Below are 21,610 nucleotides of genomic sequence, written 5' to 3'. Positions count from 1 at the left end.
TAGAAGATTATTTCTGTTAGCCCATATTGTCATCTGCAGAAGGGCCTCTGGAAGTTCAATTACAGATGTGGGAGTGTACGTGTATACGTGTGTGTGCCTGTGTGCACTTATTTATATATTTATAGTTGGTGTTATGATTTGTACCTATAGGATAGATAAGGTCTGTTTAAGTTTTTAAATAATTTGGAACTTTTCCTATTTAGGAAAATGAAGAAAATGACATCAGGTCTGAGTCTGGTGGGAAAGTGAAGCACAGAAGTCTTCAGTTAGTTGTTGAAGGTTGGACCATACATCCCAAGAAACCAAATATGACCTTACCTAACTATGGGCATCAGGAAAGTGCTGGTCCCTTACCATAACTCAGGGGCCTTTTGTGGTCCTGCTGGGAACTAATGCACTCTGAATAAAGCTTGTGGTTTTCCTCTTCCAATCCTTCTTCCCTCTCCTGCTCCTCTTGCATGAAAGAAGGAAAAGTCTTAAAGCGTCTAACAGTCTTAGTGGTTAAAGGACTTTGTTCCTCCCCTGTGGCCCAGCAACAAGACTATTTTATGGGTTCTTATTTTTAATTTGCTTAAGCTATTAGTTGTTGTTCTGTAATATTTTATTTGTTATAATGTGATCATTTTCTCTAGAAGCCCCCGAGGGCTGTGTTGCACAGGGTGCAATTTACAAAATAAAGTAAAATAATGTTAATTACGCCCTGGAGGTTGGCACATGTGGACTTAAGAATTATTGCATTAGAAGGGTATCCCTCAGGTCTGTGCATACTCATAAATATCTGGCCATCAGTCAACTTGCCTGAGCATCCAAATCTGTACCGTCAGTTTGTGATCCAAGGGACTGAAAGTGCCAAAGCTTTGGGTCTCCATGCAATTTGGGACCAAGTAAACATTTCCATGGTGGAAAATGGAAGTAGAGGATCTGAAAGAGCAAGATTTTCTTAGCAGCCAAACTTGCGAGCCCTTTGGAAGGATGGGCAGGTACTACTGATTCTCATTTTGCTCTAGCACTCAGCAATTGAGAAAACAGTATCTGCTCCCTAAACTGTATATTAAAACACTTGCCCCAATGGGCTTTTTCCCTCCAACGAAATGGTATTTTTTATTTAAAAAAGAAAGAAAACTGGGGCGCCTGGTGGCTCAGTCAGTTAAGCGTCCTACTTCGGCTCAGGTCATGATCTCATGGCTCGTGAGTTTGAGCCCCGCATCAGGCTCTGTGCTGACAGCTCAGAGCCTGGAACCTGCTTCAGATTCTGTGTCTCCCTCTCTCTCCACCGCTGCTTCGTTAGCGCTCTCTCTCTCAAAAAATAAACATTAAAAAATTTTTTTAAAGAACGAAAACAAATAAATAAAAAAGAAAATGTATTTTTATTCATATGATTATACCTATAGGAATTGGTTTTATTTCTTTGAATTTTAAATTTTTTTTTTCAACGTTTATTTATTTTTGGGACAGAGAGAGACAGAGCATGAATGGGGGAGGGGCAGAGAGAGAGGGAGACACAGAATCGGAAACAGGCTCCAGGCTCTGAGCCATCAGCCCAGAGCCCGACGCGGGGCTCGAACTCACGGACCGCGAGATCGTGACCTGGCTGAAGTTGGACGCTTAACCGACTGCGCCACCCAGGCGCCCCTATTTCTTTGAATTTTAAAATAAGCATGTAAGCCCTCCTCCCAAAGCAGAGTTTTAAGTTCATATAGCTGCTAAATTTAAGATGGAGTTCAATTAGGAAAGTTTTCAGGTTGAATGTTAATTGATAATGATCCTTAAAATTTTACACTTCTTTAGAGTTTCTAAAAAGCCTTCACAGGCTTGCTCACTTAAGTTTCACGATGTAGAGAGGAAGATGAGGCAGGTTTTATTGTCTCTGCTTTATGGATGGGGAAGCCAAGGCACAGAAAAGTGAAGGATCTTGCCTCAAGTCATAAAACTGTACATGAAGAATGTGAGTCTTCTGATACCAGATCCATGCTTTGCTTAACTGCTAATTAATTAGTTGGTAAGGACTTAGAAGCTAAAGGATTATGTACATATGTCTTGGATCCTATGGCTTCTTACTAACTTTTACATTTTGTTAGGGTTCTTGAAGAGAACATGTGAAATGGTAAGCAAGCTCAAGCTTCCCAGGCTTTGGGCTCTCTCTGCCCCATATTCACCAGCCGTATTGGCCGAGGCAGCTGTTGTTCCTAATTCTGATATCGAATGAGATCTAGAGGAATTCTCTTTTCTGTTAGCATAGTCCAGCCCAGCTGTGACAACACTGGACACTTTCAAAATTGGCTCATCCTAGTAAACTGAGAAAACAATGATAAAAACCTATACATGGATTCGCTTATGGAACACAGATTTTTTAAAAAATTCTAATTGAACTACATACAGTCTGACTTAGACATGCAAGGACTCTGCTCCCCCAAAGACTTAGCTGAAAACAAACTTATTTGGGGTCCAGAGATGCAAATAGTAGAGACAGGCAAGATAATGACCTCCAAGAGTGAAGATGGAGAGAAGATGCAAAATTACCACCAGGACTGACAGATAATCCAAGGATTTTCGTTCTGTTTAACGATGGTTCCCACACATAGGCCCCCAATGCATCCTGCTGAAAGATGAATACTCTAAAGTTGTGACAGACTATATACACAATGGAAGATTATCTCATTTATTTAGCTGTATTCAACCTGAAATTACCCCTGTGTCCTGGGGCTGGTATCTGAGTAGTCATGGTTAATTTGGAACCACTAGCTAAGCTCCTATCCACCTAGCCACTAATTGGCCTGGCCTTCCTCCTCCCACTTGCACTTTCCCTAGTTTGACTCTTGCCTGTGGAATATTTATGTGTCATATTTATGACGCTGCCCACCCTCAGCTAGTAAACATCCCCAGAATAATCATACTGTAACAATTCAGTCATTAAGCTAAAATGGTCAGCAGATCACGCAATCTTCTAGAGCCTTCGGTTGTAGGGAATGAAGGGTGTGTTAATGTGTGGGTGGATATGGAAGTTAAGTAAATATTAAACTGAGAAGTAAAGGAGAGAAAGAGAGGCCACCATGTTTCTGTCCGTGCCTCTCTCTGATGATCCATTTAAAAATACCCTGCAGCTAGTGCGCCTGCGTGGCTCGGTGGGTCTGACTTCAGCTCGCGTCATGATCTCCCGCAGCTTGTGAGTTCCAGCCCCACATCGGGCTCTGTGCTGACAGCTCAGAGCCTGGAGCCTCCTTCGGATTCTGTGTCTCCCTTTCTCTCTGCTCCTCCCCCACTCACACTCTGTCTCTCTCTCAAAAATAAATAAACATCAAAAGAAAAAAATTTTAAAAATACCCTGCCAGCGTTCTACTCTGAAAAGAGACTAAAATGATTCATTAACATCATTTTACAGGTAATAATGGCGGTCAGGGTTTTTTGAACACAAGAAAAGCCTGGCACAAACAAGGAACAAACCAAACAGGGTAACGGGCTAGAAAAAAGCTGGCAGCCCTTCCAGAACCTGTGCGGAGCCAACACCAAAGCTGTGAACTGTAGTCCAGCCACACCCCCTCGGAGGCTGGGCCTCTTCGTTGAGCTGTCGTTCACGCAGCTTCAGGCTGCTCTCTCTTTGGTTTACCTCCTCTTTAGAAGTCAGTTCTGTAACCTGACGATTTCGTTCTTTAGCTTTGTTCCTACTAGCAGTTGTGGTTTGTTTTTTGTTTTTTGTTTTCTTTTCTACCCACCTCTGTTCTACCTTGGCCGATGTTTTCTCACGGAAGATTTCCTCGCGAGCCTACCGTCTAGGACGCTGAACACATCGGTTAGCCCCGTGTGTTCCTCCCAAGAGGCTCATAGGTTTACGTAGTGTGCCTTACATGTGATCCTTACCCTTCAGGCGGTTTACAACCAAATGTAACAGGTAAGGCAGGTAATTAATGCACCATGCATAAGGAAGTAAATCAATTGGCTGGCAATATAAATGATAAGGAATGCATTTGAAATGCATAATTTACAAGGAAATAGGGCTAGTCTTTCAGTAAAAGGGAATAAAAAGGCCTGGTGGATGGGATGGATTTGTAATTTGCTCATCCCCTCGTCTGTTGAGAACGAAGTCAATATGCTTATTGACACCATAAGAGGGAGAATAGGGGGAAGGCATGATTCCTACTCTCAAAGGTTATAGTTTGTAGAAGAGACATGATGTGCGCACACAGGTCGAAAATCTAAGGTACAAGTGTTGTTATCCGAGGTACACAAACAAGGCCTGGGCCAAGGGAGCAGTGATTTCTGGCTTCGGGAGTGGGAGGGAGGTGGAGACACTTGAGGTGGGCTTGAAGCAGAGGTGGGATTTCATGTTTTCATGTAGCCAGAGTTTCACCAGGTCATGGATGCCTCAAGGTAAAAATAAGTCACATTAACTGAAAGCACAACAAAACAAAACAAAACAAAACAAAACAAAACAAAACAAAACAAAACACAGTCTTTCTGGCTTTGCCTATATCGGTCATTATGACATTCTTACAATCTTATAACATCTGCTTGCCCAATGTTTTCTTGGCAGTTTCTAGTTCTTGACCTTTTGAGGGTCATCTCCTTTTCTCAAAATCTGAGACACTTAGAGAAACTTTTCCAGAAAAACGTACTCCCAGTAAGTACTTTTCAGAAGTGTATGGGACCCTGGTAGCCTATTCTTGGATTCCCAGGAAGCCAGGATCTCCAGTTTAAGAATTCTTGGTGCAGCGAGTCCCTGAAGTGTGGGAGCCATTGGTGTTCAGAGCTACAGAGCAGGGCCCCACTCCCAGAGCCCAGGGAACTCTCATGTGCAGAGAAGCTACCCTGTGTTCTCTGGAGTACTCAGTGCCCCTGGTGCTGGCTAATACAGAAAATATTTCTACATAAATCTCAGGGCCAATTTTGGTGCCAAAGCAGTGCTTCCTGCTAGTGTGCATCCATTTGTGTACATAGACACACACACATGCACACACACACACACACACACGACCAGGATGAGGGACACATTTGTGCAGGGTGTACATATTTTTAAAAGTTTCCCTGGTGATTCTGATACCTGTGATGTATCCCCCACACCCACTGCCTTAGGATGTTGTTTTCCATGAGTTTCCTCCAACCCTCATGCTGAGAGACTCCTGGCAGGCCCATCAGACATGCCCGGACGAATCTGAATCCTGGCTCTGAGCCCAGGTTGGGCTCAGGCTGGGACATCCCTCCACTTCCCTTCCGTGCTGAATTAATATTGAAGCTGAATGGCAAAATAAGGTCACCAACAAGGAAACTCTAGAAAGCAAGCGGTTTACAAGTGCTAAAGAAAATATTTCTATAACACAGCTTCATTGAGCAGGAGCTGGGCTGGAGCCTTTTAGAATCAGCGATGCGACCTAGGGTTGGTTGCTGGCTGAATGTTGAGTTGTTCTGATGCACAGCTTCGGGATGAAAGCAGCTTCTGGGACCAGTGAGTAGGTTAGCGTCAAAACCATATTCCATTTCCTATTTTTTATACCATTTAATATCAGTGTGGTATTGCCATCAGGACGGATTATCCGATGGGCAGAGTAAGCATGCGCTTAAGTTCCTGCTCCCACCTTGATCAAGGCCATGAGGGCTCTCGTCTCCGTCGGGGCCCCTTTCTCAACTGGAAAGGGCAGGTCAGGCAGAACCATAAGCAGCGCTTTATTTTTGTAGGGCAGTCTGCGTCTCTCAAGACTTGAGGACAAACACCTGGTTCATAGACCCCAGTACTTCCGAGAAGGATCACATTTCTCACAGTTACTCACAAATACCCACTCTATCTGGGTATCGGGTCAAGCACTTGAGAAAGGAACCATTTATGGTGAGTTTGTGGCAGGGAGACATTCTGGGGAATGTGTGAGGAGGAGGTCTTCCCCAGGCCCCTTGATTCACGGCGCAAAAGTGACTACGTTTACTGCATGTGAGCCAGGCCTTCTTCTTACCTTAAGTTTTTCTCTTTTATTTATTTTTTTCTTGGCTTCAGTTTAATGTAAAACGTGAGCCATCCTACATGTTTTAATTTAAAAAAAGAAAAAGAAAAGAGGAAGAAGGCGTTTAAGTCTTTCTGGTTCTTTTTAATAACTTTCAGTCCTGGCATTTGTCCTGAAATTGTCATGACTTGAGATGTCCTAAAATGGAGGCAAGGAGAAGGGGAAATAGAAAGAGAACTCCTGGCCCCCCCGGAGCCTGACTTCAGAGGCCGGACTCTCATCCCCGTTTGGAGGGAGCAAGGAGCCTGGGAAGGACTTGGAGGCAGGGGTACTCGCAAGCGGTGGGCTGGGGGTCCCCAGTCGGTACAGCCCTACAGCTATTAAAACAGACAGTTTTGAGGCATGGGAGCTGAATTGTCTTAAAAGAGTTTTTTTGTTAGGATTCCTAGACTCACACGAGCTGCCCCGAACTAGAACAACCAAGATTCAGGACTGAGCTCACCATAAAAACAAACGAAAACAAACAAAAAAACGAAAACATCCACTAGAGGCAGAAAACAAATGAGAACACTACATACCTCTGAAAATCAAAACATCATTAAAAGGCAAACGAAAAACAGGTAAAGAAATGTATGTATTTGAAACCTCTACGAGAAAAAAAAAAAAAAAAAGAAACCTCTCCGAGAGAAGTTTAATGTCATTAATGTGCACTTTTAAATCAAGAAGAAAGTGATGGATGCCCTGAGGGGAAGTTGGATTTTTATTTTTTAATTTTTAAATTTATTTTAAGTTCATTTTTAAAAGTAATCTCTACACCCAACGTGGGGCTTGAACTCACAATCCCGAGATGGAGAGTCCCACAGTCCACCGGCTCAACCAGTAGGCACCCTGGACATTGGATTTTAAAGTGTGTAAACAAGTGTAGTATAAGAAATACAAGTATAAGTATAAATATATAATAATATATATAAGTACAAATATATAAGTACAAATATAAGTAGTATAAGAAATACAAACGGTACTAACCATATAAAAATGCTCACCCTGTGGGTGGGAGGATGGGCTAAACGGGTGAGGGGCATTAAGGAGGGTACTTGTTGGGATGAGCCCCGGGTGTTATATGTAAGTGGTGAATCACCAAATTCTGTTCCTGAAATCATTATTACGCTGTTAACGACTGTGGATTTAAGTTAAAAAAAACAAAAAACAAAAAGCAAACCTCACCCTAGCAGAGACAGACCTATAAATACAGAGAACAAACTGATGTTTGCCAGAGGGAAGGAGGGGGTGGACAAAATGGTTGAAGGGGAGTGGAGATACAGGCTTCCAGTTATGGGATGATTAAGTCACGGGAATGAAAGGCAGCATAGGGAATATAGTGAATGCTATTGTAATGGTGTTGTATGTTGACAGATGGCAGTTACTCTTGCGGTGAGCATATCATAACTTACAACAGAGACGTGAGATCACTGTGGTATACACCTGAAACTAATGTAACACTGGGTGTCGATGATACTTCAGTAATAATATTAAAAAATGCTCACCTCCACTGTAGTCAAAGAAAATGCAACTTTTTAAAGTGCCATATTTTGGGGGCGCCTGGGTGGCTTGGTCGGTTAAGCGTCCGACTTCAGCTCAGGTCATGATCTCACACTCTGTGAGTTCGAGCCCCGCGTCGGGCTCTAGCCTGGAGCCTGCTTTGGATTCTGTGTCTCCCTCTCTCTCTGCCCCTCCCCCACTCTCACTCTGTCTCTGTCTCTCTGTCTCTCTCAAAAATAAATATTAAAAAAAGAAAAAAAGAAAAGAAAAATAAACCTTCCTACCTTTGTTTAGCCAAACAGTGATGTAGTTTTAGCCTCTGAGGATAGTATCAGTGGAGAAGGCTCTGGGTAATGAGTCCAAGTTATGTGTCATTTTCAAAGTTTAAAGAAGAATTTTTGGAATTTGAAGCAATGTGATTTTGCCCTTTGTAGAATAGTAATGTGAGAACTCTATAATAAAAAAATTTACTCTAACTCTTGGACAAGTGATTTTATCTTTTAAAAATTAAAACGATACTCGGAAGAATTTAAAGTCCACCATGGCTACTGTAGCCAAGAAAATCAGCATGACCTTTGCAGAATTAAAAAATAAATCAGGGTCCCAAAGCTCCTAAGACCAGTCTAAATATGAGAAAAATATCAGACAAATCCGAACTGAGATTCTACGAAATACTTTACAATTATTCCTCAAAAAAGTCAAGGCCGTAAGAAGTGAGGAAAGAGTGAGAAACTGTCACAGGACGGAGGACATGAAGACATGACAACTAGACACAGGTATCCTGAACCAGATCCTGAAACAGAAAAGAAGGACGTTATTGGAAAAACTGGTGAAATCCAAATAAGGTCTGAAGTTTTGTTGGTAGTAACTCCCCAGTGTTGGTTTCTTAGTTTTGATGCAAAGACCACAGTAATTTAAGATGTTGACGTAGCAGGTGACCAACCATCCCTGTTTGCCTGGGAGAGCGATTTCTTGGAATATGGGACTTTTGGTGCTAACACCAGGGCAGTCACAAGAAAACTGGGATGATTGGTCAGTCCCCATTAGGGGCAACTGGCTTAGAGGTAGATGGGAACTCTGCATTATCTTTATAACTTTTTATAAGTCTGAAAGTATTCACAAATAAAACATTAATCAAAAAACCAACAAAATAAATTAAAAACAAAATATAAACAAACTAGGGACAACTGACTAATAATGGGATAATAGGCTAAAGAAGTTAAATATCCATCTATCGAATAAATGTAGTGAAGTCCTACTCTGTGCTAAGTTTTCTGCTCATCCCTGCTTTTGAGTGGACAAAGCAGATATATCCAGATATATACTGCTCTCTTTTATTATCTTGCTGTGTTCAGAGATATGTGTTTGTGGGGAACCCTGTGGGTTTATTCACTTGCCTTTTTACGCCTTCACTTTGAACATACAAGTTTTAAATAGTTTATACTTCCTTCCATTCCATTGCTTTATTGATGGATTTTACCTGCTTTCAAAATATTCATTGCTTGGCCTTTATTCATATGCTCTCATCTCCTCCTCGAAAAAGTTTCCATGATGAGTTAAACCTCCCCTATGTACAGGTTCCAGTCCCTATGCACTTCTTCTGGCCTTTCACTTTCAGTATTCCTATCAGATTTTTTTAAAGTGAAGATTTTCTCTATTTGATTTTTTTCTCCCATTAAACAAACTGAGATATAATTTACATTCACTGAAACTCACTCTTTTTAGGCATAATTCTATGGAGTTTTGACTACTAGATTTTGACCATTATATTTCAAGTTATTTTTCCCTGATTCTTAATAGATGCTTGAATTCACCAATAAAGGTGACTTAAAACACTTATAGACTGTCTATATCAGTTATAATAAACAAAACCCTCATTAAATTATTGATCATTCCCTAAATATCCCTTTTCTCCTGCATATAAAATTCAGAATTATTTTTTTTTTAATTTTTAAAAAGTGTTTATTTATTTTTTAAGTGATCTTTACATCCAATGTGGGACTTAAACTCACAACCCTGAGATCAAGAGTTGTATGCTCTACCAAGTGAGCCATCCACGTGCCCCTAAAACTTAGAAGTATCAAGTATAATTTCCATGGAGGATAAGACCTTGGTAAACTTTGTAGAAAATCAATGATTGGAAGTATCAGAAAGTTATTATTTAATTCAAAGAGTCAGCATGGATTCACATCTCATCTGCCTCAGTGATGTGAAATATAATGACACATATCAGCTGAGGGAAGCCATGAGCCAATTACTTGGGATAAAGCACCATGAAAAGAATACTATACCAACAACTAATCTAGAAGTTAGAGAAGTATGGTATAGGGATGAACTGCTTAAGTAGATTAAACACTGACTTTGATATCAACATGTGGAAGAGTTTGGAACAGATGGATTACAAAGCTCCAGGGATCAATATTAGGACCAATTTTTTTTTTCATTTTATATCTCATTGACTTAGAAGAAGGAACATGCAGTAAGCTGGTCATACAAAACCAGAGGGAGGGACAGTCAATACAAAGAAGGAATGAAATGACTTGACTAGACTCGTAACATAAGCAGATAAGTGGCTTATTCAGTTCAGTGTGGAGGAAATACGAAGTAGAAAGATTATCTCACGGTAGTATGAAATCAGAATGTTCAAAATAGAGTAAAAAAAAGGAAAAACTCATTAGATGTGTACATGATTGTGCTAGAAATAAATAAAAAGCATTCAAATGCTATGAGTGAGGCAGGAATATTGACTGCAGAATTTAAATATTCATGTAAATGTTAATATTTCAATAAAAATATTAATTATATTTTTAATGTACTAGACTGAGCAAGTAACTCACTGGAATATATATAATTAGAGCAAATATAATGACACTTGCTCTCAAGTATGGTAGAACCCTTAAATTATGAGTGGCCTGTCAATACGAGAAATAAATTAGTTGACTGGGTCACGTAACTTATTATTTATTATGCTTTACAACTTACATATATGCTACACATATTGTATATATTTCAAATGGCATATAACAAAAACATTTAAAGATTTCCTTATGAGTGTCTGATGATTTGTTCAGCTGGTGAATACTAGTTTTGTGGCCGCTTTACAACTCCCAGGTCATTTTATTAGCAGTTTCTCCATTAAAATAAGAAGTCTGAAACTTTAATCCCAATAATCCAAATGTGTGGTTTATTGAAAGCAGTGAATAATTCAACAGATATTTATTGGTTATCTTCGATTTGCTCACCGCCGTAGATCTATTTCTTGAACTCTTTTATTAAACAAGATAGGTGTTTTGATAAAGCATACAAATCTACCATTTTTCTTTAATATTGGAAATTCAAATAAGTTCATGCCATAGCTTTAAGACAAATGTCCCAGGGACACAAATGAAGAGCTATATTGTTTTCAAACCATACCCCTCTCCTTCCTTGATTCAGGGAAGTCAGGGAACTGATACATAATGCTTGTACACAATATGTATATAATTTAAACAGTGGTGACAGCCCTGTCTTGAATTAAGGGTACATATTCAAATGTAATGGAAAGTTAAAGGGGAGGGAATAACCAATTGGAAGCAATGGCTTTACGGCAGAGGTTAAGACTTGAAAGGAAGCTTGAAGGCATGTGAGAATTTGTATGAGAGCAGGAGGGTGGGAAGCACAGTCCTGGTGGGGAGGGTGATTAAACACAGGGCAGTGAGGAGTTGCAAGAGAGACCCTGTGTTTGCTACATCTTGGGAATGACTTAACATTTTTTAAAAACTTTCCTTATGTTGATTTATGAGAGAGAAAGAATCCCAAGCAGGCTCTACACCATCAGCACAGAGTCCCATGCGGGGCTTGAACTCACAAACCTGAGAGCACGACCCAGCCAAAGTCAAGAGTCAGGTGCTTAACCTACTGAGCCACCCAGCCACCCCAGGAACCACTAACATTTAAAAAAAAAAAAAATTTTTTTTTAACGTTTATTTATTTTTGAGACAGAGCATGAACGGGGGAGGGTCAGAGAAAGAGGGAGATACAGAATCCAAAACAGGCTCCAAGCTCTGAGCAGTCAGCACAGAGCCTGACGCGGGGCTTGAACTCACGGACCACAAGATCATGACCTGAGCCGAAGTCAGACGCTTAACCGACTGAGCCACCCAGGCGCCCCTTAAAGCAAGGTAAAGGAAGATTACTTTGGCGGCAGATGCAGAACAGAAAGGATCAGGGAAAGTCTGGAGTACTCTCTAGAGCTACGGAAGGCCAGCCCAGGGCAGAGCATGCTTTGATCTCTTTCAGAAGGAGGTGACCACCCCTCAGTGATTTCTGAATTCAGAGGGCACTGCTTTGGCAACGCATCTAGTGAACTTTAGACTTTGTTATTTCTTCTCTATATTATCTGAATTTCATATATTATTAACATTTTGTCTTTTAATTAGATTATCTGCTTCTTGAGGGTGGAGGTCATGCAGTACCTGGCAGGGTGGGGTTCAGTAAATTTTGTGGGCTCAATGGGCAGATAGCTGAGACGTTCTGCAGGAAGACTTGTTAGCACCTGGTAACAGGCTGCCAATGGGAGAAGAAAGAGATGTGACAGGGGTAATTTCACGTGTGGGCATGTGAGAAAATGCTGAGGACACTGTTGTCAGAGACAGGAATGTCATAAGGGAAAGGGGGGCTGGTTCCGTAGAGTTATGGGTTCAGCTTTGAATATTCTGAGTTTGAGGTAAATGTTGAGACATTAAGAGAATTGTTATTTTATTTCTTATTATTTACTTATTTATTAAGAAAAAATTTTTAATGTTTATTTTTGAGAGAGAGACAGAGACAGAGACAGAGCCTGGGGGGGGGGGGGGCGGGCGGCAGAGAGACACAGAATCTGAGGCAGGCTCCAGGCTCTGAGCTGTCATCACTGAGCCCCACGTAGGGCTTGAACTCACGAACTGTGAGATCATGACCTGAGCCGAAGTCAGATGCTTAACCGACTGAGCCATCCAGGCGCCCCTTTATTTTTTTTAATGTTTATGTATATTTGAGAGAGAGAGAGAGAGAGAGAGACCGTGCACAAGCCAGGGAGGGGCAGAGAAAGACGGAGACAGAATCTAAAGTAGGTTCTCTAAGCTGTCGGCACAGAGCTCGACGCGGGACTCGAACTCATGAACTATGAGATTGTGAATGAGACTGTGTCCTAAGCTGAAGTCTGACACTTAACCAACTGAGTCACTCAGGCACCCGAAGAGATTAAGAGAATTTTTAGTGCTTGAGGAAGTCAAGGTGACAGGAGGCAATTAAAGATAAGATTTGGGGATTAAATTTAGAGACATGGCTGAAGTTCCGAGAATGGTTCAGCTTCCAGAGGATGAGTTTTAAAGAGAAGTTCAGGAAATCAAAAACTGAGTCTGAAGTAATGTTTTTGTATTTAGGACCTAGGAGGAGAAAAAGAAACTTGAAAGCTGCACTGTCCAATATGGTAGTCTCTAGCCACACACAGCCATTTAAATTTAAATTAATGAGTATTAAATACAATGAAAAATTCAGTTCTTTGGTCATACCCGCTGTATTTCAAGTGCTCAATAGCGCCACATGGTAGGTGCGAACAGAGTGCTTCCATCATCACAGATAACATTACTGGACAGCATTGAGAAGTAATGGAGAAATACTCATTTGGGAGAAAACCAGAGAGCAGATGACCTTTGAAGGGAGGAGAGAGTTTTAAGGATTAAGTGTCAAATGCTAAGAAACCTGAAAAAGAATGAAAATCAGCACGGATGGGGAACCCATGGTTTTGCAATGAGGAAGTCCTTGGCAACCTTTCAGACAGCAATTTTGAGTAGCATCGTAGGCACAGAAACTGAGTATAGCACTAAATTAGGGAGGCAGTAGGTAGAAAGTTATTGAGACCTCAGAGAAGGAAGGGAAAGAAAGAAAGAAAGAAGACAATAATTCAAGAAAACTTCAGAGTCACAAGGAGGCTTTTTAAGGATGGGGAGACTGTTCATGTTTGAAGTTAAGTGCACCTATGAAGATGGTAAGGGCTCCATCTAGGAAAAGCTCCCTGGTTTTTCTCTTTATTCTCACATTCACGATGCTCAGAACATTCTCCCTTCTGGTACCAAATGTGCATGTTTATGCCCACACCAACCAACACCAGTTGAGTGCCTTACAGTTCAGTTCAGTTCTGGCACCATCTACCTGGAGTTAGTGTCAGACCTCATGGTTTAAGGGCTCAATCTCGCAAGACTGTCCTGATGTTAGAGACCAGTTCACCAGTTTTTTGGGTCTTTCTTTCTTTCTTTCTTTCTTTTTTTTTGTTTGTTTTGTTTTGTTTTTGGGAGAAAGCGCCAGGGAGCATGTTCCTATGGGGGAGTGGCAGAGGGAGAGAGAAAGAGTCGGAAGTAGGCTCCATGCCCAGCAGGGAGCCTGACATGGAGCTTGATCTCACTACCATGAGATCATGACCTAAGCCCAAATCAAGAGTTAGACGCTTGACAGACTAAGCCACCCAGGTGCCCTGAATTGCAAGTGCTTTGGACCAACAGGCTATAAATCAGGGTTCCCACAACTTCCTCCTAGGATTAGATAATTTGCTAGAATGTCTCACGGAACTCAGGGAAACACTTACCTACCTTTACCAGTTTACCACAAAGGATGTAGATAAACAGATGAAGAGACACATAGGGCAAGACAGGGGAAATGGGGGGCGTAGCTTCCATACTCTCTCTGGGCATGCCACCTTTCTAGCAGCTTCATGAGTTCAGCAACCTGGAAAGCTCTTCAAACTCTGTACTTAGAGGATGTTTATGGAGCCATCATCACATAGGCATGTCCAATTATTAACTCATTTTCCAGTACCTTTCCAGGGGGTGGCGGTGGGACTGAAAGTTCTAAGCCTCTAATCATGGCTTGGTCTTTCTAGTGACCAGCCCCTGTCCAGGAGCCCACCCCAAGTCACCTCATTAGAACAAAAGATGCTCCTATCATCTAGGACATTCCAAGGGATTTAGGTGTTCTGTGTCAAGATCCAGGGTCAAAGATCAAATATTTGAACACAAGATGTACCTAGAGTTAGATGTACCTCCTTATCGCTTAGGAAATCACAAGAGTTTTAGGGGCTCTGTGCCAGGAGCCAGGTGCAGAGGCCAATATATGTTTTTTCTATTATTTCACAGGCTTCCAAATCCATGCCCTACACTTGTTTCTCTTTTTAGCTCTGGGTTCAAATTTACAATAGTCTCTTAGATATCTCATGGATATTCTCCTAGCCCCTCCAACTCAACACATCTAAAATGAAACTCATGATTGTCCAACCCATACCCATTCCCATTTTTTATATTCCTTATTCTAACGCATCTTTCCAGTTACTAAAGCTGGAAAACTTAGTCATATGTGAATCATTCTCTCCCTCCCCTCCACTCCTTCAGTCAATCAGTTGCCTGGGCATGTTTATTTTACTACTCTGCCATAGACTCATTTATTAATTTATTCTCTTTGTTTGAAGTTATGATTATGAAGTATTTCAGGCAAACAGTAGTAATAGAGGACAATACCAGAATAACATACTCAGCATAACTTAAGTAAAACTTGCAAATACAAAGCCTCTTGAGAAATCCATTCAGATCTCATTCTCCTCTCCACACCCAGGGTTGTCACCACTTAAAATTTAGCATTTGTGGGGCGCCTGGGTGGCTCAGTCAGTTAAGCGTCCGACTTCAGCTCAGGTCATGATCTCCCAGTTCATGGGTTTGAGTCCCACGTTGGGCTCTGTGCTGACAGCTCAGAGCCTGGAGCCTGCTTCGGATTCTGTGTCTCCCTCTCTCTGCACCCCCCCTCCCCCCAACTTGTGCTCTCTTTATTTCAAAGATAAACATTAAAAAAATAAAATTTAGCGTCTATCATTCTCATACAAGATGTTATAGTTTTATCCCACATGTAGTGCAGAATATAAGTTGGTATGTTTTTCAACTCCATATATATAAAATTTATACTGTTTATCCGGCTGTAACAAGCTTTTTTCACTTAACGTTACTGAGATTTATCCATAATGAATCATCTTTTTTCATTTATTTTAAATGTTACTTAATGAATACACCATAACTTATTAATCATTTGTGGATTATACTATATATTATAAATATAATATATATAGGTGTATGTGTATGTATAATTGCATTTATTTTGTACTCCACCTCTTGGGCTGAAACGGAATGATGACATGGTGTGACATTTCAACCATTTTAGTGGCAATTGGAAAACTTCTATTCCTTCAGGTAAAAACTGTTTTCAATACTTTATACAGTTCTATCCAGCTTTTTCCCTGCCACCTGATTCTTTTTTTCCCTTTTCTCTTACTTTCTGTAACTAGGCCTTGGGTATGGTTGGCTCTTTTGGGAATACAGTTTGCCCTTGAACAACATGGGGTTAGGGGCGCTGACCCCTTGCACAGTTGAAAATCTGCATATACCCCTACAACCTAACTATTTTAAATCCCCTACAACTTAACTATTAATGGCCTGCTGTTGACTGGAAGCCTTGCCGATAACATAAACAGTCGATTAACTCATATTTGGTATGTTATATATATTATACACTGTATTCTTACAATAAAGTAAGGCGGAGAAATGATATTAAAAAATCATGAGAAAAACACTTACAGTACTGTACTGTAATTCCTGAAAAAAATCTGCATAAAGTGGACTGATGTAGTTCAAACCCGTGTTGTTCAAGGATCCACTGTAGTTGATGGCTATGTCTGGATTACAGGATTAAAGAATAGAAAAAAAAATTTTTTTTTTAATTTTTTTTTTTCAACGTTTATTTATTTTTGGGACAGAGAGAGACAGAGCCTGAACGGGGGAGGGGCAGAGAGAGGGAGACACAGAATCGGAAACAGGCTCCAGGCTCTGAGCCATCAGCCCAGAGCCCGACGCGGGGCTCGAACTCACAGACCGCGAGATCGTGACCTGGCTGAAGTCGGACGCTTAACCGACTGCGCCACCCAGGCGCCCCGAAAAAATTCTATTAAAAGACAGTGAATCATGAAATAAAGTATGAATATAGTTCAGGTTGAAGGTTGTTTCTCATCGTTTAAGGACATCATACCTTAGTGGAACCAGGCTAGTAGTGTCATTTGTTAAGTATGGCTACCTCATCAATTTGCTAATTTACAACCAAGAGACTTTCTAGCATTTTATATTATTCTAAGAAAGGCAATTAAGAAGATGCTATAATTCAAAGACACATTTTTTTTTTAAGTTTATTTTGAGGGGGGCGAGGGGCAGAGAGGGAGAGAATCCCAAGCAGGTGCTGCACTGTCAGTGTGGAGCCTGGTTTGGGGTAACACGGGGCTCAAACTCAGGAACCGTGAGATCATGACCTGAGCCAAAACCAAGAGTTGGATGCTTAGCCGATTGAGCTGCCCAGATGCCCCATTTGAAGACAGATTAACAAGGTAGAAATACATAAACCATCTTTTTTTCAGAAAATTGCAATGACTCAGAAATCTGTCAGCGCACTTAGCTTCCTAGACTGACATTAAGATGGTTTCATAAGTGTTATGGGCAATTAGAAAGTTTAGAATATCTAGGTATGTCAAGAAGTTAGATCAAGAGAATGAGATCCCTTGAATTATGAAAAGATGAGTCCTTTTGTACTAGGATGCTATTAATGAATGAATGAATGAATGAAAATGAGGGTCTAACTTACTTGGGAAAAGTGATTTTGAAAGAGGAGGATTATTATAAGGTTGAACAAATTTTATCATATAGTATTTATTGGTTTAATTCATCATTTGTTTTCCCACAAGATAATTATCTTAACAATCTTTCTGCTTAATTTTAAACATCCACAATGTGTTAGGTATTGGTTAGAGCATTCAAAATATGATGATGACACATGGAGTTCACACCCTAAGACTTGCTTTAAAGATGATCTTCCTCAGGCACCTGGGTAGTTCATTTGGTTAAGCATCTGACTCTTGATTTTGGCTCAGGTTGTGATTCCGGGGCTCTGTGCTCAGCATGGAGCCTCTTTCTCTCCCAGACCCATCTCCCCCCTTGTGTGTTCTTTCTCTAAAATAAAAAAAAATTTAAATGATCTTCCTTATACATATGTACCTATTTTATCTACTTTATTGCATATGTGTATGAGGGGTTTGTTTGTTTGTTTTTGAGTATAAATCTCTACACCGACTGTGGGGCTCAAACTCAGGACCCTGAGGTCAAGAGTCCCATGCTGTACCATCTGAACCAGCCAGGTACCCCTATTGTGTTTTATCTTTTCTTTTTTCCATAATAGGTAGATGAAACTCTTAAACTGGTGATTTAAGAAAACTTGATATGTTGATTGGTGAAACTGACACAAGTGGGTTTAAATCCTGATTCTGCCACCTATTTGAAAAATAACACGGAACAAGTCCCATAATCTTGCTTAACCTCAGTTTCCTCATCTATAAAGTGATAAGTCTATGATACATATCTCCTAAGGCTGTGAGGATTAAAAATGTGAAGGAGTTGGCACATAGGAAAAGCCCCCAAATACTCTCTCTTTTGGTAGATTAAGAAAAAATAAGAAATATGTCTTTGAGGTATATGTTTTTTGTTTTTCTTTTTTGAGGTATATTTTTAATAAGGTAGGGAAGATAGAAAGTATGAAGGGGGTTAAGTATACTAGTCAATGTCAACCAGAATGTTTCTGAAATATGATAGTGATTATGTAAACAGAACTTGAAGATTCTTGAAATCCAGTGTGAACAGGTTAAAGAGATCCAGGGGTAGGTAAGAGGAGGGTCACAATCATAGCAACAAAGGTTATGTCAAAGAGACATTGATTTAGGTATAACTATTAAAAATTGCCATTTAGATGAAAATGGTTGAGTATTGGCAGTTTCATATGGTCCACTTACAGATGCTCAGGAAGGAAGAGAAGCAGTAGAGACTATGAGGGAAAGGGAAGAGTCCTTCAGCTGTGGCGCAGTTCATCGGGGCTGTTGCTGTTTTTAATACAGAATGGCTAGGCTCTTACAGATGTGAATCCAGCATTATTTAGTAGCCTCTTCTCTTTGTAGAGAAAAAGGGGGTTGAAGTTCATGGATTGGGTGTAGAAATCTTTTAGGCCCTTTGACATTTATGTTTCCAAAGGATTTCAGAAAACTTTACACAAAAACATAGAAGATACAAAAATAAGTGAGGAAATTGAGGATAAAGGAAAATATAGTAACACCCAGATCTCCTACTGTGATGTAAAACAGTGGCCAGCACAGAACTTCCTGAAATCATCTTTGCAAAGGAGAAAGTATAAATGATGTCCAGCATGGTGCTTCCCTTCGTAATAAGCAACTGCAGTTCTGGATTCTTATGTAATGTGGCAGTAGATTCTACTGAGAAAACCCTGCTATCTTTTAATTAACATAAGCTGTACTTCAAGATTTGACTACAGTGCTGGAATAGCCAAGAAAAAGGTATTCTGTCCAGAGACTGTCTTCATTTCCAGCCTTAAGATATTGCATGACGATCACTCTTTTAAGTGTGGGCTGAGGGGGTCCTCTGAATCTGATTATGTAGTAGTAATACTTTTGGTATATATAGCTCTTAAAAGCGCTGCATTAAAAGCAGAATAGTTAGCTCTGGTAGGTTATTTTCCCTTTTCAGAAAGATTAAATGAGTGAGGTATTTTTGCATCTTGTCAGAATGGTCTATGAACCAGAGGTTTGAAAAGGATTTCTGCATTCCATTTGTCAGTTGGCACCAATGAGGAAATGAATTCCTGTGGCCAAATACTTTGCTCTCTATAGGTGGCTGGACTAAGACTTTGTAAAAGGGGCACGTAGGTGGTATCTTAGACTCATAAAACACATTGCCACTCTTAGAGAAACAGCTGAAAATCCCTCTTCTAGGGACAGAATGATCCTCTATCCAACATATCCATGCCAGAGAAGTGACAATACTGTGACGTTCCTCCTCTCCTACTCCACTTTTCTCAGGTCTGTTCTCCTCTTCAAGCCTCCCATTCCTCCCCCCATCCCTAGCCAGCTTATTCTGATGCTTTAATTTTCCTTTAAAAAACTTAAGGGTAAAATAGTACAGCATTTATACTACTCGCCTTTTAAAGTTATTCTTCTATTTAAATATGAGACCAAAGGTCTTACTATTAGATGAGATCAACTTGAAATTCTGAATTTCAAGTCTTGTTTTTGCATGTTTGTGGTTTTTAGGTTATTTCCCTAGAAGTTATGTCTTTTGTACATTAAGTGCCAAATATAGTGTTTTTGATCCTATGAGTATAGATTACAAGTGTAAGTGCCTTAGAATCGAGGTGCAAATTTAGTGTCTCACAAACGGGCTAAGAATTGTATTTAGTTAGCACACACAAAATCTAGTTCAATTGCTTGGACTGCACAACTCTATCACACAAAATACAATAATTGAAACATTAATTCTTGTTTGAGTTAGATTTCTAATAAAAAGGGTTATTGTGGACAGCGTTTCCACCTCTTGAATTTAACCTTTCTTGGCAATTAGATCTAAAGGTCATACGCAGAAATGTTAGTTGGCAAAACACACACACACACACACACAAACACAAAGCCTAAGCATTACTCTCCCTCCAGGACAAAAGCAAGATATGAAGGGTGATTAGGGCAAAGTAGTGTTAAACTAATCCAATACGTGAAATGAGATTTTAAAGTAAATAACTAAAATGTTCCAAGAAAAAATACTAAGAATCACTGTTTTTAAGATGTTGGTAATAGTTGGTGGGTTTTTTCGGATGTTGACTTGTTACCAAGACGATCCAAAATCAGGGAATAATATCCGTTTGACCAGCAAAATGATTGAGTGGATTAAAAAAATTATTCTGCCCCGTTGAATATATATACTCGCTACGTACCAAATGAGATACACTTTAAGTGCCTGTTTTGGTGCCACTGGCCAGAATGAAAAAAGTTCTCCCGTTAGTGAGGTGAACTGAGATTTTTGTTTTCAATGCCTGCCTCCAGGGTACGTACAAGTGGGAGACGCGTGGAAAACCTGGGGCTAAGGGGGATGGGAACGAGATGGCTCTGACTGTGAATCTAAGAGCTGAATGTGTGAGAGAGAAAATCCTCCTCCAGCCTCGGAGGGGGTGTCTCCCCCAATACCAACTCCCTCCCCCCGGGCTCGTGGGGCGGGTCTGGTTTGCTCAGTTGCTGCAGCGGCCGTAGCGGCAGCCCCGGGGCTGAGCGGCGGCGGCCTTCTGGCAGCGCAAGGCGGCGGCTCCGAGAGCGTGAGGCCCTGGGGAGAACCGGCGGAGGCTGCTGTCGGGATGGAGGAAGCGTCGAGTGGAACCGGGGCCGCCGGGGACGGATTTCCTCCCCGGCCCAGCTCTCTACAGCTTGGCTGGGCCTGCTCCAAGCACCTGCGAGGTGAAAGAGGCCTGCGTCTGGGGCCTGGCAGCGGCAGCCGGCGAGCAAGGCGGGCACAGCGGGGTAACAGTCGAGCCGTAGCCGCTCTCGGGAACCTACGCCGCCACGGCCGCTTATTGTCTCTCTCTTTCCACCCGGGGGCAAACAGGAAGCGCGCCGGCTGACCGAGCGACTGACGGGCATCCGGGCCAATGAGCACTGCCGACCAAGAGCGTGGCGGCGAATGAGCGCGGAGAAGAGAGGCGGGACTTCCGGGCGGGCTGTCACCCTCTTCCCCCCTTTTGGGCTGGAGGCTCCACCTTTTGTGTTTCCCGCACAGTCAATCAAAATAGGAAAAAAAAATCCCCGGACCGCTCCGGCCGTGTCCGCCGCCGCTTCCCGCATCCTCTCCCGCCGCCGCCGCCTTCGCTCCTCACCATGTGTAAGGCGGCGGGGAGCCCCGCCTGAGGTGCCCTAAACACACTATGACCGGTACGTAAAGCCGAGAGAGAGCAACCCTTGCTGCCGCCGCCGCTGCCGCCGCCGCCGACCACAGCCAGCCCGGGGCCGCCGCCGCCGGCTCCCGGCCCCGTGTGTGCGACCGAGTGTCTGTGAGAGGCAGAAAGCCGCACTCCCTTCCGCCTCCCTCCCCTCCCGGCCAGCCACCGTCCACCCCTTAAGCCCCAGCAACGCCGTGTCCCTGCCAGGCCCTGGGGCGGGCGGCCCGGTCCGCCGGGAGCGCATCCCCCCGTGTGCGGGCGCGGGCGGCGGGCGGGCGTGTGTGAGTGACTGA

General features: G+C 41.8%; 2 protein-coding genes across 2 annotated transcripts in view; one reads left to right on the top strand and one right to left on the bottom strand.

Moving 5' to 3' along the window:
• Nucleotides 1–1,598: 1,598 nt before the first annotated feature.
• LOC121030714 (uncharacterized) lies at nt 1,599–21,441 on the bottom strand. The gene is made up of 2 exons (XM_040475417.1): nt 19,281–21,441; nt 1,599–1,632 (listed from the first exon to the last, which is right to left on the bottom strand). Exon 1 carries the CDS (start codon nt 21,220–21,222, stop codon nt 20,509–20,511), a length of 714 nt encoding a protein of 237 aa, XP_040331351.1. The 5' UTR covers nt 21,223–21,441; the 3' UTR covers nt 1,599–1,632; nt 19,281–20,508.
• SP3 (Sp3 transcription factor) overlaps nt 21,158–21,610 on the top strand; it is a 59,926-nt gene continuing 59,473 nt past the window's right edge. The window contains exon 1 of the mRNA XM_040475416.1: nt 21,158–21,309. Within this exon, the coding sequence (XP_040331350.1) occupies nt 21,303–21,309 (7 nt within the window). The 5' untranslated portion in view covers nt 21,158–21,302. The remainder of the gene's footprint in view (nt 21,310–21,610) is intronic.

The sequence above is a fragment of the Herpailurus yagouaroundi genome, unplaced genomic scaffold (assembly GCF_014898765.1).
Source record: "Herpailurus yagouaroundi ecotype Mexico unplaced genomic scaffold, PumYag 140, whole genome shotgun sequence".
NCBI classification, from domain to species: domain Eukaryota; kingdom Metazoa; phylum Chordata; class Mammalia; order Carnivora; family Felidae; genus Herpailurus; species Herpailurus yagouaroundi.
This window is presented reverse-complemented; position numbering and strand designations above follow the sequence as displayed.

Excerpts from the sequence above, each read along its gene's own strand:
- LOC121030714 (XM_040475417.1), bottom strand. The coding sequence starts at position 21,222 with ATGCGGGAAGCGGCGGCGGACACGGCCGGAGCGGTCCGGGGATTTTTT.